The 15462-nt window shown below is 44.1% G+C and overlaps 1 protein-coding gene across 1 annotated transcript in view; it reads right to left on the minus strand.

Annotated features, from left to right (window-relative positions):
* Positions 1–15462, minus strand: part of LOC126474509 (serine/threonine-protein phosphatase 6 regulatory ankyrin repeat subunit A-like) — a 172604-nt gene that overhangs the window by 119179 nt on the left and 37963 nt on the right. Inside the window, exon 4 of the mRNA XM_050101980.1 lies at positions 8967–9059. Within this exon, the coding sequence (XP_049957937.1) occupies positions 8967–9059 (93 nt within the window). The remainder of the gene's footprint in view (positions 1–8966; positions 9060–15462) is intronic.

A 15462-nucleotide genomic window follows, 5' to 3' on the forward strand; every position in this document is an offset into this window, starting at 1 on the left:
GTGACTCAGCCTGTATATTCTGACCCCACTGCAGCAGTAAACTGTGTATAGAATTCTGAATTCAAGTAGGCTCTGGTGTTAGTTAAATTATAGTTGTCAAATACGGTAAATTCATTTGATAAATTCCTCCTGCTGTAGGCCAGAAATGCGAGTATGATGTACTTTGGTGTTTCCAGCTGCACGGAGGTTTTAATAGTCCACGTTTGTCTGCTCATTGTCTGTAGCACCAGAGACTCAAAATCTCCCATGAGCGGAAAGTTAATGGCAGATATGTACAAGTATTCAGAACTTTTAAATGCTTCAAATGCTCTCGTGTGCCACAGTGATGTGTGGCATTTTCCATATAATTTAATTTATAATGACCTGATTCTCCTCTTGAGCTCCTTGAATGCATAAGTTGTTATCCGTTGCACAGCATAGCAGAATAATCTCCTATTTATCATTGATATTAATTCGCTGCAAGTCCTCAAAGTACCCCATAAGAAATTTTAGAGCTATGCATGCCGTAAGTTTGCGGTACTCTTCTGCTGTTTAGCCCAAAGGCTCGTCTATGGACAACCCTGCAATTTCTAAGCCGTTCACATCCGAGTGTGAAGATGAGACGTATGTTTTAACGGTTGATGCTACGCCAACATTACGTCTACGATCAATCTCTACCCCATTAAGTTCATATCGTATTTGCTGGAACAGGAATGCCGGAGCATTATGTGTAAGCTTGGATCCCACTGTATTACTACCATCATTTTTTCTTCAGTGATACATGAAACTCCTGCTGGATGACGATCCTAATTTCATCGTTCTTGTTAAATATCGCTGAAGAATAAAGTTTATGCAAGAAGTATTCCTGACGTATTATTCGCTCATCATAATCCACTGGTCGAGGTATACTGAGGGACGACGTCATTGCGAGGTCTCAGGCCTACTGATTTAAGAAACTTTTCGTTCGAACGTGTTATCACCTTGCGCTTCCTCTGAGAAGTGCTGTGCCGTGCGCTGTGTGCGCTGGTTTTATATCTTACACCCATCCGGTCTTAGATGTAGTCGTACAATGATTTCCTCACAACGAAAGTCAAAAAGTTGGTTTTTCTTGCCCACAATACGCAGCTCCAGATAACTAATGCTGGAACTGTCACTGGAAGGTATATAGCGTTGGTAGGAGTCTCAACATCATATGCCCCGTTTCAACTGACGGGAAGAAACCATAAATTGAATGAATCAATCTATCATTGAGATATGACTTCATTGCTAAGTTGCCCTCAACATCGATTTTACTGACAGAGAGAATATCCACTGTCTGATCCGGTTTGTAAAATTTACTGGGATCCGTCTTCAAAACCTGTTCCTTTTTTAAACCCAGAAGTGGGCCTATTGGGGCTCAGATTTAAGAGTACTAATATTCGCACACAGCTAAATCTCTTTTTCAGACTGTTTTAGGTCTTCGTTCAAATCGCCAATATCTTATGCACCAGGTTCAATTTCTTCAGTTTCGTTTTTACAGTTCATTTCCAGATGTTGTTTACTGTTAGCGTCTGTGATATTTGGGATGGTGTTTTATGTGTCCACTCCAATCAGCGTGATCAATCTCCAGTGCTTAAATCAGTTGGTCAGAAGGAATCCGTACGTAATACAGAAGATCGTTCTTTTAAAGTCAGAGTGAACGAATTCCATGGAAACATCAGCTGTTGAATAGACGCTTAATACCCGTCCTTACATATCATTCGTAAACGTCAGGAGGAACATGGTGCACAGATGACCACACAGGAGTGTATTAAAGTCTTGGTAGCATCTAAAGAAATATAACACATGTCTTTTGCCTATGAAGCATCGTTGTAATAATTCTGTGTGTTGCAGATCGCCGAATGAGTAAAATAGTAGACGTTATTTGTATTTCTTTTTTCAGTATATGAATTCCAGATACTCCCGTTTCATCCAGATTCAAAATTCCGCATTCATGATATCCATATAGTCTTCTATAATGTATTCTGTGTAAACACACCTCGGAATGGCCGAATGTTGAATTTCTTCTTAACAAACTGAAGCAGATCTGTATTTCTAAGCGCGTGTCTGGTAAAACTGCTAGGGAGCTTTTCTCTTTTGTTTATCAGGAGACCTAGTCCTCTCTTGTATGGTTTAAGTATAGCCCTTTTGCGATGGCTGCTGCCTCCATCATGTGGTCATGTGTTGGTGCCTCGTGCCGTTGCTTCTGCGAGACTACCCTGGCAATAGCCGCAGCATTCCGTGCCACTGTACCCACTGCTGAGAGACCGGTTAGAGAAGGAATGAGCAAGGGGATAATTCCAACCGACGTCTTGGCTGTTGGTAGAACTATGGGTGGTTTAATCGATCTTTTTTTTTCTCGCTCCTTTCTGCTTCTGGGTGCTTTTAGGTGCCTACAACGTTGTGAGAATACGGATTTTTATGCACCCTTTGGTTGTCATCTCCTTCCTTACTGCCCTAGCTGCAGCGCTCATAACTTGGCTGAGTTTCTTCACACCCAGTCCAAGCTTAACTTTACCACGCATACTTTTTTCAACTGCAAATGCTGCTGTGCGTTAACCTATACCAATACCCCTTCTCACAAGTATTGCCTTAGCTTTTTCAACTAAAATTCGGTCGGCAGTGTAATGATCTTTATTTACTGTGTATGCGATGTCGTGTTCCATACACGCTTCGTCGACCATAGTTACCCATTACCACCTCGCGCCAATCGTTTTTCGGGTTTTATTCCAAGTCCACAGCAGTTATATACAGGAATGTGTAATTCTACTAGTAGTTTGTACTACCTCTTCTTCAATTGCGTATTTTGCTACTCAGGCGGTTATGGTCTGCGTACCCGGTTGTGTAGCAAATCGCCATCGTCGACCCAGCTGTTTTTTGATGCGGGAAAACCAGGCCATTTAAGTAACGCCCTATTACCTCGATGCCGTATGATCCTCCCTACACAGCAGGTATCTGGTTCCGAGCTCTTTTGTACGCTGCTGTGTAACAGCACCCTGCAATTTCAGTACTACTGCTGTGCTTTAAGAGGAAGGTTTTGGGATTCTTTCTCTGTATAACTGAAACTGTGAATATCTCGGTTGACCAGTTTGGCATGTTTGTTTTGAAATACGTAGTAAATCTCCTACATTAAATTGCTGTTTGTGTGGATCTAGGATTTTAATATGATTGTATACTGTATCTAGAAGCCTATTATCACGAAGATCGATTGGTCTAATTTTTGTTGTGGGATGTTTGGTTCGATTATACTATACAGTTATTTCCGAAGAGATATCGGTCCATTTGTGTGAGCCATGAAGACTGAATTGCATCTACATTTTGGATTTCACTGTTCTGTTCAGGCGTTCCACGATACTCGCCTTCAAAATGGTTCAAATGGCTCTGAGCACTATGGGACTTAACATCTATGGTCATCAGTCCCCTAGAACTTAGAACTACTTAAAAGTAACTAACCTAAGGACATCACACAACACCCAGTCATCACGAGGCAGAGAAAATCCCTGACCCCGCCGGGAGCCGAACCCGGGAACCCGGGCGCAGGAAGCGAGAACGCTACAGCACGACCACGAGCTGCGGACTCGCCTTCGGGTGGGCGAATGTCGAGTAGTGATGTATTTCATACCGCTCTATGAGTCTTGAAATATCTATCGTAAAACTAACCACTGCGATCTGTTTGAAGGCTGTCTGGGCTTTGATTCGTCCCCGTCTGCAGCAGACGCTCAATCACATGCGTTACATCCTTCCCTGCTTTCGCTTTCACGGGTAATATCCAGGGAAATTTAGAATGAGAATTAATGACCATTAAAATATATTTGAATCCGTTTTCACACGTGAATAATTCCTCATGTCGACGAGATTCTCCTACCACAGGTTTTCGGGATTATGTATTGCATGCTGGTTTGTGCAGTTCTCCAACTTCAGTCTCCATACTTATGCGACGATACCTGTCTCTCTAAGCTCAGAAATTATTTAAACAACTTCATTCAAATGAGCTGTATTACCAGTGATAGCTGATGTCATGAGCAGTCATAGCCAGTCTATTAACTCATTGGGGTCATCGTAATATATAGACTATAGGAGTCAATTGCTCATTCTTTTACGCTGAATGTCAATACCATAACCACTGCTATTTTTTCCATCATTCAATATAGGTTTTGTAATGGATTTGTATTTGACGTTGCTTCAGCTTTTTGCATTCTTATACAGATGAGTCAAATGCAGTAGTTCACGATAAACTTCTAGATCTGTAGGCGAATAATTTACAGTTTTTGTAGGTCTTATCTAAAGAAGGTTAAGTAGACTGGGTATTTTTTGAAACTGTCGATCACCGATCTGTATTGTCTTTTCATTTAAAGTTATAGTTAGGCTGTGTGCCCAATATCTACGCTTTCTCACCACCGACACCGAATGTTTGACTATCCTAGCGTCGCTTGACGGCAATGGAATCAGCAATACCGTCTTCGTCGTCGTTGTGGAATTACGCTGAGAGTTTATCGAGAGATTGAGTAACTCGTTTGAAGGTATCTCGCACTGTCTGCTCCTACTTCACATGCTCTGACCTCAGCAACTGTAACTTCTCTCGAACGACCTTGAGTGCCTCGATGACATTATGCTTCGTCGACGTCGCGTTGTACACTAATCGGATTTCTGCGCTGCTTGAGGTTTTATATATCCGCTTTTCTTCTTCTTATATGACTCCCCCTCCTCGAAAAACAGCTATTTTCCCTTCATTTGAGTAACCTACTTTCTTTTTAATTGAGTTAACCCGTTCATACAACGTCCCCTTCTCAATAACAGGTATTTCCCCCTTAAGTTAATTCGTTTACTTTCTTCTCAATTGCATTAACCCGATCATTCAATGTATTGTTCAGTCTCAGAAGAGTGTAACAATACGTCTCTAGTTCCTGGCGTTCGCCTCCAACTATGCGTTCGAGAGTTTTAACTTAAGCGTCCATGTATAAGCGAGTGTTTTGTCTATGCACACCCATCGCATCATACTAAGCTTCCAGCATGCATGCAAATTTATACATGGTGATGCCTACACTGATTTACTCACCTCTTTCCATGGCTATGTGTATAAGAACTCCTGGAAGCTCCGCCTGTACCTGCAGTCATTCAGTTTTCTTCTTTTATCAATAAAGTGAAACCCATACTTCGAGTGATTCCAGCAATCTGCACACGACTTTACAAAACCATTGAACGACTTATCGGTTCCTACATGAGCCTGGTTAATGCGTTTTAAAATCACATTGCCCTGTTTGCATTACCACTCACCAGCTGTTTTGCATTTCTGGGATATGTCTGACTCAGATAAATACGTCGACAGCCCGATACAGAAATATCGTCGAATTTGAGCTTTATTTTCCGCAGCAACATCGCCAAACATGAACAGTTTGTTTGGCTTTACTGTTTCTGCGGAGGGATATCACTGCTATCATCGAATGTCGTGTATGTCACACCATCAACATACTGCAATATCTCCGGTAATAGGTGGGCTGAAACAACACTTTTGAAAATACACATACATGCTCAAAGCAGACTCCATCCGCATGTGATAGCAGCGACATGAAAACATTTCTCTTGCTTCTGTTGGATGGATCTACAATTATTGCATTATGTGTTTGGGAAGGAGTACGCCATTCTTCTTCCGGTCTTCTTGCACACCTTCACAGCTACAGCCGCTTACAACAAAGTCTTCACGCTTCACCCTCCCTGCCACGATACATACTACGTCAGGTACAGGCGATCAGTGGGTTTTTACATAAAATAATGAACACTACGCCCCGCCATAATACTGATACCTCAGGTACTTGTGTGTAATGGTTTTTTTTTTCAGAGAATTTAGTTAAATGACATTATTATCTGTTGTTGCATGTTTGCAGTGGCAGTAGGTTTAGTACTTTCAGTATATTGCGAGGTAAGAAATAAAAACCCGTACATAGTTATATACATTTTTATTCAATAATCATAGACCGAATGCACTACAACAACAGATTCATTCCTGATCTTGTTACCAGTACAGAATATAGAAAATGAAGCTTTCTTGCGAGCACAAAGTTCAGCACTCATTGTTCTCAAACTTATTGGCAGCACATTAGTTTTCGTTGGCACCATACTGACCCACTGTCCGAAGTCGTCTACATGCATACTGTTCAGACTTAGATACTCTGCAATGTCTCTACACACATTTTTAACACAGGGCAGCCATCTGTTCAATCTTTCCAACAGGATGGATAGCACCATATGTAGACCGAACAGGTTAGTAAAGGTGGAGCACTGTAGATGAATGGATATGTCACCCAATTTCGTACAGAGTGCAGAGTCATTGTACACTGTTGCGATGGATAAAGTTAGAGCAGCACAGTAAATGTCCGGAGGAGGACAGCTCAGTTGTCACCCAGCGATCAACTGCTGCTTGATGAACCCATCCAACCTTCATAAAACGCAGTTTAACACTTTCAGCTGCATTCTCCATCTCTATCAGAACATGCGAGCCTATGTTTGTGGTTGTCTCTATACCAGTATGTAAACGCTTACAACCACTAGCAATTAAATTACACACAAAAGTGAACATCAGTGATGCACAGGGCTTAATTGGTATCTTCTCTTCCACTGCATCATTACTTTGCCCATGCAGTATCAATGGAATATTCTGCTATGGTGCGTATAATGGCGTCCAGAACCGACCTATGTCATGCTGTTTAGGACCCCCAGTGCACTTCAGCGAGTCTGGGGTTAGCTGGGTGTCTTCAACCGACAGCAACAGCAGATTGTCATGTTCTATAAAGCTGACCAGGTGCGCGACAGGATCAGAGGGTACTGCTGCTGCTGCTGCTGTGAGTGTCAACTGGCTGGGACACGTCGCTGTTTCAGACCCTGACAGGCTGGAAGATGTCGCATCCACTGATGAGCAAAGAATAAAAATGTCACAAGCGATGATAGCAGCACAAAGACTTCATCTTCCTCACACAGACATTAATCAAGAGGTACATAAGCTTCCGCGGTTTCGATCTGTTTTGCTGCTGTTGTGGCTGGGGAGCACAGGACGATCTTGGCTGTAGCTCCATGCTGATTACTACTGAGGCTGCAGAGCTGCAGGGCCGCCTTGTATCCCAAATGTGGTCAGTTGCTGCGTTCCTATTGGTTATTGCCAATTTCAAGGGCCTCTGGCAGCATAATTGCGAACTGGATCAGTCGCTTGGTCCTCTGGATCAGAGGCAGACGTCTCTTGTGAGGTGGAAAACTGACTGTGAATTTGAAAACTGACAGGCAGTTAAAACAGCAGCATCGGTCTGTCCAACTTGCAGAATGCATCCTGATACCATTCCGTTGTATAACCATTATCTGCTGAAGAGTAATTCTCTTCTTTTCCATGCACTCATCCAGTGTAACTCCCTTCCACTCTGCATGTAGCAGGTTATGGGCGCAGTCCTCGGCTGTTTGCTTACGGGCAACATATCTGTTAAAGTCCTCCCAGTCAGACACCAACAACTCCCCAATAGAACACATTCCGCACAGCAACGAGGATGGGCTGCTGGAGGAGGAACTGGATAGGTATGAGCAGTTGGAGCTATTCAATGGTATATATCATGTATACAAATATGCATCCACTGAAGCGAATTAGCATCAACTGCCCACCTCTTGCATTTTGGAAGAATGAAAGCTTCATGTGGAATATCTCGGGAGTTTGCGCATGTATATAATCATTCATAGGTTGCAACATGCATCTTGGCTCCATCCCTCTGCACTGTCAGAATATGCTGAACTGAATACTTCTTCCATCCCCTAGTAGACAGTCCACCTTCAAATGCGTATGTGTAGTACAGCTACTGAAAGCTGCTCTATCCCTCACATTCATGTCACTGCTCTAACACATTGCAATGCTTCCACAACAGCAGCACAGCATAGACCGAACCTCTGCTGCCAATTCTGGTTACGTGAGCGGAGGAAAAAAATTCCCACCGAAACTTCAATTTCCAGACAATTCCCAGTTGTTGGGGGAGGCGGGGGAAGGAGGTGACAGGACGTCACCACAGCCCTGGCACAAAGAAATCCCCACCAAAATTCTAAATTCCCGCCACTAGGATAGGTGGGGAAGGGGGAGGGATAGGGGTGGGTGGAAAGGGGGCGGGCGCCCACGTACCAGCTAAGGGAAACACACGACGTCATCGGGGTTGGGAGTGGGGGTGAGGGGTCAATTAATTAATCCATTTAATTAATTGGCATATCAATTTGATATCAAAATTGGGGTGGGACCCCCCTACCTACAACTCACTTCCATTATTTCTTTCGCTAACTGCACCTGGTGATGGGCATTTGTTAGCCCGAATCCGGTCGTGAATTACAACGTAAAAAGCCCTACAGCTGAAGTGGTGATTTTCATGTCTATTTGGCATTGTAATTCAAATACGGTATAACGCTGAATATATTTTATTGCACCAGTAAGTCGCCATGTTTGCTAGACAGCTCCTTCAGCGATCGAGTAGCAGCAGTTGTGAGAGTGATCCAATGACGTCACGACTGTTGACTGCCGAATTGTTACAGAGACAGCTTTTCCGTTGCTTTGCCTGACTACAAAATTTAACCACCAACTTTCACAGCCAGCCGCTACGACGGGAAGTTCAAGCGAAATAGCAAATTTCGTGATATCCACTGCAAAATGATGGTAAAGAGCATTTGTGGTTAACTACCATCTACTCGGCCCCATACTTCTAAATCCTAATATCGCATTCTTGAATTCTTGTTGAAATCCTACTCTCTAGCCGGGGATGAAATGACGGGAGGACTAAACACATCCAAGCCCTCTTATCTCTAGGGCAATATTGTCACCATCCTCTTATTCAGCCGCCTCCGAACGCGATAGGTTGTTATGTACTATGAAATTTACCGAAAATATAAATCGGACCTAGGACGCAGCGTCTCAAGAAATCCTGTCTAGAGTGGTAGGCAGAGGGCCGAAGCCGACTTACCTTGGTACTTCCACAGGCAGCCGCCCACTGCAGACATGTCCAGTCGTCATTCCGCGGACTTCGCAGGTTTGAGGCGGCCATTACTTCCACAATCTGCAAGAGAAACAGCTATACTGGAAAAAGAGATCCGGCTGAACTTCTCGTATGCCAAAATAACCATAATACTCGCAACTGTGACAGACTAGTCGTGACACCCCGAAGCTCTTGAGTAAGTCACTTGATTGAGATTTTCAATTTCTTTAACTCTTTCAGACCTGAATTTTTCTGGAGGAAGAAAATTTTTCTTACATGCTGTAATTGCCTTAGGTGATTTTTTAATGATTTTAGATGCAAGATTTATACAAAAATATGTAATGGTTCTCAAAATATGCTTGCACACTTGGCTTCTTTTTATGGACTAAAAATAACTTATTTTGAAATATTCATTGTTTTAATAAATAAGCTGTTCATTCATTATCATGCACTACAGCAATAATAATAATATTCATTCATACAGTGAAATATAGCTAACCAACCACTCCTATATATTCTGCCGTTTAAAATCTGCTGTGTGCTGCTACACTGACTAGTTGATATTTTTCTACTGAAGCCCAACAGTTGGCAGCACTTGTACATGATGAAAATACTGAACATTCAGAAATGTTCACACGGGGTTTCCACTGGGGAGAAATGTTTCTGTTCCTACAAAGCGAAAGGAAAATTTAATGTAAATAATTGTAGTCAGTTGGTCTGAAAGGGTGAAAGGTATGTCACAAAAAAGTTAAAATAACGTAATGCTATTTTACAGTATTCTGTGTGAAAATACTAACACCTTTGTTGATATTTTGTGGTAGTACGGGTAAATGTTACGGGATGAGAAATGGAAGTCTGAATACATCACGTATATCGGGTTTTATAATGGTACCACGTCAGAGCCATCTGTTGGGGCTGGTCGGTAACAACAACCAAGTACTGAGAACTTCATAAACTTCCAAGCTGAAAAGAAAGGAACTATTTGGGACAAAGCCGTGGAACCTAGGCTTTTTTCTCAGAAGACTGAAGCCAATAGACATAGGTTTTAGCGAATTTGTTGCTACTCAAATATCGGTCATTGTATCATTCCTTTGATTTTAATTTAGTACATGAAGTGGACTTCATGTTGTTCGTTGTTAAAACCATTATTTAATCGTAGTTTTTGTGAATTAAAAGTTACGGATAATTCAAAGTTTTCGACTTGATAGTTAAACCTTTATGGCTATACCTTTACGTATGTGTTTTGAAATGGAACTCTCATCTTTTCTCTCTTGTACCATAAAGACGCGCTATATTTTGAGTTTCCTTGTAGATTTTGCAAGTACTTAAACTGTTTATTTAATTATTATTCAGTTTCTGCCTACTACCGAAAATACCCACGTTTGATACCTATAAATAAGATACTACCAGTGTTTATCAGTTAGTCTGGGATGAGCGAGTCTGGTCTGCGTGTATCGGCTTTAGACCGCTGACTGACTGTTTGCGTGCCTCTCAAGTGGATTGACAAAGAACTCGCAGACTCTGGACGTGGTCTGTTACAGCTTCAGAGTGAAGGTACGACAGGACAGTTTCATGGTGAAAGTTAGAATATATGGATGTGACGTCACTAACAGTGCTTATTTTTGACTTTCGTCTGTTACTGCAATGGGTGCTACGAAAACCAACATTTTGGAGTTAAAATTTTGCTGACTATGAAACACTAACGTCGTCTGTAGAAAGAGATTTAGGGCGCTTTTAACAGCAGGATATTTTCATCGTTGTACTATCGTGTGGTTATACACATATCAAGCCGGCCGCGGTGGTCTAGCGGTTCTAGGCGCTCAGTCCGGAACCGAGCGACTGCTGCGGTCGCAGGTTCGAATCCTGCCTCGGGCATGGATGTGTGTGATGTCCTTAGGTTAGTTAGGTTTAAGTACTTCTAAGTTCCAGGGGACTGATGACCACAGCCGTTAAGTCCCATAGTGCTCAGAGCCATTTGAGCCAACACACATCAAAGAAGTATTCGATTACCTCGGTTCCGAGGGTTGAGGAACCCGTATAGAATATTGGACTAGAGATCAATATAAACATGATTCCGCCCCTTCCAGTGCTCATGAAAATCACACATTGCATGTTGTTCGACCACATAGTGAGACCTTCAGAGGTGGTGGTCCAGACTGCTGTACACATCAATACCTCAAATACCCTGTAGCACATCCTCTTTTATTGATGCATGCATGTATTCGTCGTGCCGGCCGAAGTGGCCGTGCGGTTAAAGGCGCTGCAGTCGGGAACCGCAAGATCGCTACGGTCGCAGGTTCGAATCCTGCCTCGGGCATGGATGTTTGTGATGTCCTTAGGTTAGTTAGGTTTAACTAGTTCTAAGTTCTAGGGTACTAATGACCTCAGCAGTTGAGTCCCATAGTGCTCAGAGCCATTTGAACCATTTTTTGTATTCGTCGTGGCATACTATCCACAAGTTCATCAAGGCATTGTTGTCCAGTTTGCCCCACTCCTGAACGGCGATTCGGAGTTGATCTCTCAGAGTGGTTGGTGGGTCAAAATGGTTCAAATGGCTCTGAGCACTATGGAATTTAACATCTGAGGTCATCAGTCCCATAGAACTTAGAGCTACTTAAACCTAAGTAACCTAAGGACATTACACACATCCATGCCCGAGGCAGGATTCGAACTTGCGACCGTAGCTGTCGCGCGGCTCCAGACTGTAGCGCCTAGAACCGCTCGGCTACTCCGGCCTGCTTGGTCGGTCACGTCGTCCTTAAACAGTCCTTTTCAATCTGTCCAAGGCATGTTCGATAGGGTTCATGTCTGGAGTACATGCTGGCCACTCTAGTCGAGCGATGTTATTATCCTGAGGAAAGCCATTCACTAGATGTACATGATAGGTGTGCTAATTGTCGTCCGTGAAGAGAAATGCCCCGTCAATATCAATATGCTGCCGATATTATTGCACTATCAGTCGGAGGATGGCATTCACGTATCGCACAGCCGTTACGGCGCCTTCCATGACCACTAGCGGCGTACGTCGGACCCACATAATGCCACCTCAAAACAGCAGGGAACCTCCACCTTACTGTACTCGCTGGACAGTGTGTCTAACGCGTTTAGCCTGACCAGATTGCCTCCAAACGCGTCTCCGACGATTGTCTGGTTAAAGACATATGCGACACTCATCGGTGGAGAGAACGTGATGCCAGTCCTGAGCGGTCCATTCAGCATTTTGTTGGGTCTATCTGTACCGCGCTGCATGGTGTGGTTGGAAAGATGGACCTCGCGATGTACTTCGGTAGTTAAGTTGCGCATCATGCAACCTATTGCGAACACTTAGACTCCTAACACGATGCCCTGAGGCTGCCCGGAAAGCATTATTCAACGTGGTGGCGTTGCTGTTACCGTTCCTCCGACCCATAACAAGTAGGTAGCGGTCATCCACTGCTTAGTAGCCCTTGGGGGGCTGAGCGAGACATTTCATCGACAGTTCCTATCTCTGTCTGTATCTCCTCCATGTCCGAATAACATCGGTTTGGTTCACTCAGAGATGCCTGGCACTTCCCTTGTTGAGAGCCCTTACTGGCACAAAGGAACAATGCGGACGCGATCGAACTGCATTATTGACCGTATGGTTGAACTACAGACAGCACGAGCCGTATACATCCTTCCTGGTGGAATGACTGGAACTGATCGGCTGTCGGACTCCTCCGTCTAATAGGCGCTGCTCATGTATGGTTGTTTACATCTATGTTTGGGTTTAGTGACATCTCTGAACAGTCAAAGGGACTGTGTCTGTGCTACAATATCCACAGTCAACATCTATCTGCATGAGTTCTGGAAACCGGGGTGATGTAAAACTTTTTTGATGTGTGTCATTAAACTACCCCTATTTAACACATTATAACACGTAAACTAATTACCTTACGAGTACCAGGTTTGATAGCGTTAATGTCCAGAGTATGGGGTCCATGATGCCCATGCATTACAGCACCACTGCCAAGTTCCAACTATGGCCACCAGGTGCGGTGATCACTAATCGTGATTCATAGTCTCACACATCTGACCAGTTGCAGTGCGCTTGTTGATGTATCAGCATTTGCTTCGACACAAGGAGCAGGGCATTATTGGTAAAATTCCATTATCAAAACAACAGTAACGCTGCAGCTGCACTTCGAGAATATCGCTAGCTGAAAGAATTACGGAAGGGTCCTCTCTCTCCACCCGTTGTGCGGAGCATGATGATGAAGTTCGAATCAACTGTAGAACGGGGCGTCGCCACGGGAAGAGGCCGACGACCGGTTGCGCCACAGGTGGCTGATGAAATCGCTGCTGCTGTGGCAGACAACGCTGCGTGCAGTTCCCGATCGTCAGGCAGTACGCGTGCTGTGTCACAACAGGAACATACCGTGGTCCACTGTAAAGGAGGTGCTTCGAACCATTCTGAAATGGTATTTGTACATGATCCATATCGTACTGTGCAACGAAGTGTTCACTTCGCTGTCCAGTTTCTCCCAAGGATTGGAGTTGACGAGGGCTGGTCCTGGTCCATCCTACATTCAGACGGAGCTCATTTTTCTATGACGGGTGAGGTGAACGCACAGAATGGCCAAGAGTGGGAATCTTCACAGCCAGTCACTGTGCACGAAGTTCCTCTGTATGGTGAACGTGTCACCGTACGGTGTGACTGCACGGCTACATTCATCATTGACCCATTCTTTTTTTGAACAGGTTGGAGCTCTGCGACCAAAGACGTCCAGTGTGACTGGCCAACGATACCGCAATATGCTTTGGCACACGTTATACCCACCCTACAGGAGAGAGACGCATTGAACTCATCAGTTTTCATGCAAGATGAGCCCCACCGCACATGGCTAGAGAAGTTCGCCTGCTTCTCCGAAACACATTTCGAAACGATCGAATCATCTGCTGATCCTTTCGAAATGCTTGGCAGGCGCCATAACCTGATCTCACTCTCTGTGATTTCTTTTTGTGGGACTACCTGAAGGACAGGGTTTACCTGAGGAACATTCACACATGTGCTGGTCTGAAACACAACATATCAAGAGAGGTAGCCAGCATACCTACGGACATGCGTCCCTTTGCTCTGCAGAAAGCAAAGCTGCGCTTTCAGACCTTCCGAGCACTGGTGTGCGCAATATTGAGCCCATTTTGTAGCACTAATGGTACCGGTATGTAATGGTATGATGTACTGTAGCAGCACATTAAAGGTCCTTCAATCTAATTGATTGTGCATTATTTCTCTTCTGAGTGTCCTTGACATTAATGCTACCATATTTGGTCCTCGTACAGTAATTACCTTCTGTGTTCTAACATGTTAAATTGGGAAAGTTTAATTATAACAACCAAGCAGGTGGGATTTTAGATATAAACTCTATAGATTGCAAGAGTAGGTCGATTATGATGATGATGATTGGTTCGTGGGGCGCTCAACTGCGTGGTCATCAGCGTCCATGGACATTTCCAATCTATACACAGTCCAGTGTAGCCCTACTCATGAGTGATGATACGATGATGAGGACAACAGGAACACCCAGTCCCCAGGTAGAGAAAATCCCCAACCCAGCGGGAAATTGCCCCTGTGACTCCATGATTCAGAGGTAGCAACGAGAATGAGGAGTACAGCTAGAGCGGAAGAGGGATAGAATGGAAGGGTGGGTGAAGTTTATGTACCTTCAGAACCCCCACCGCAAATCCTTAGATTTTGTGTCTCGTACTGGTCTTGGAGCTTCCTTTGTACAGTGTAGTGATTATGCTGTCGTAGGTGTTCTGTCTATGATGGTGCGATTGTTTGATATGGATGCCAGTACACCGTACAAGTCACCAGGACATCTTCTGTCTCATTCGACTTTCGATAAGTAATGAAACATGTTCTTCTCCACCAGTTTCGACTGAAAAAATCCGGAATTTGTTATGGGACATCGTGGAATATTCCTATCTTAGCCCTTATAGCATCATTTCCGGTAAGTGGTGGCGCTATATGTCGCTTTCAAAATGGCGTCTGTAACGTAGGTTTCTTTCCAGGCAGAGAGGTGTTATTTTCTAAGGCGTCTGTCATCAAGGCATCAAGGTCGCGCAAACCACTCCGATCTCGCGCGTACCGGCCGGCCGCGAAGAACTGCGACACGTGCAGTGTTGGAACGTGCACACACACTTAATCGACCTGATCGACGGATCACAGTCATAAACTTCGCAGCTCAGCCGGACGTCTCTGTTGGCAGTGCTGACACACTCGTCCACCAGTCGGGGTTCTCAGAGGTGTGTGCCCACTGGGCTCCTAGCAGCCTAATTGAAGAACGCGGAGAGCAACGGAGGACCACCTGTGCGGAATTACTTGTGCGGTACGAAGCAGATCGTGACAATTTTTTGTAGAACGGGTTCATCACTTTGAATCGGAAACAAAATGGCAATCCATGGAGTGGAGCCACATCATCTCTCCACCAAGAAAACGTTCAAAGTCACACGTTCAGCCGCT

This window comes from Schistocerca serialis, chromosome 4 (assembly GCF_023864345.2).
Source record: "Schistocerca serialis cubense isolate TAMUIC-IGC-003099 chromosome 4, iqSchSeri2.2, whole genome shotgun sequence".
In the NCBI taxonomy this organism is placed as follows: domain Eukaryota; kingdom Metazoa; phylum Arthropoda; class Insecta; order Orthoptera; family Acrididae; genus Schistocerca; species Schistocerca serialis.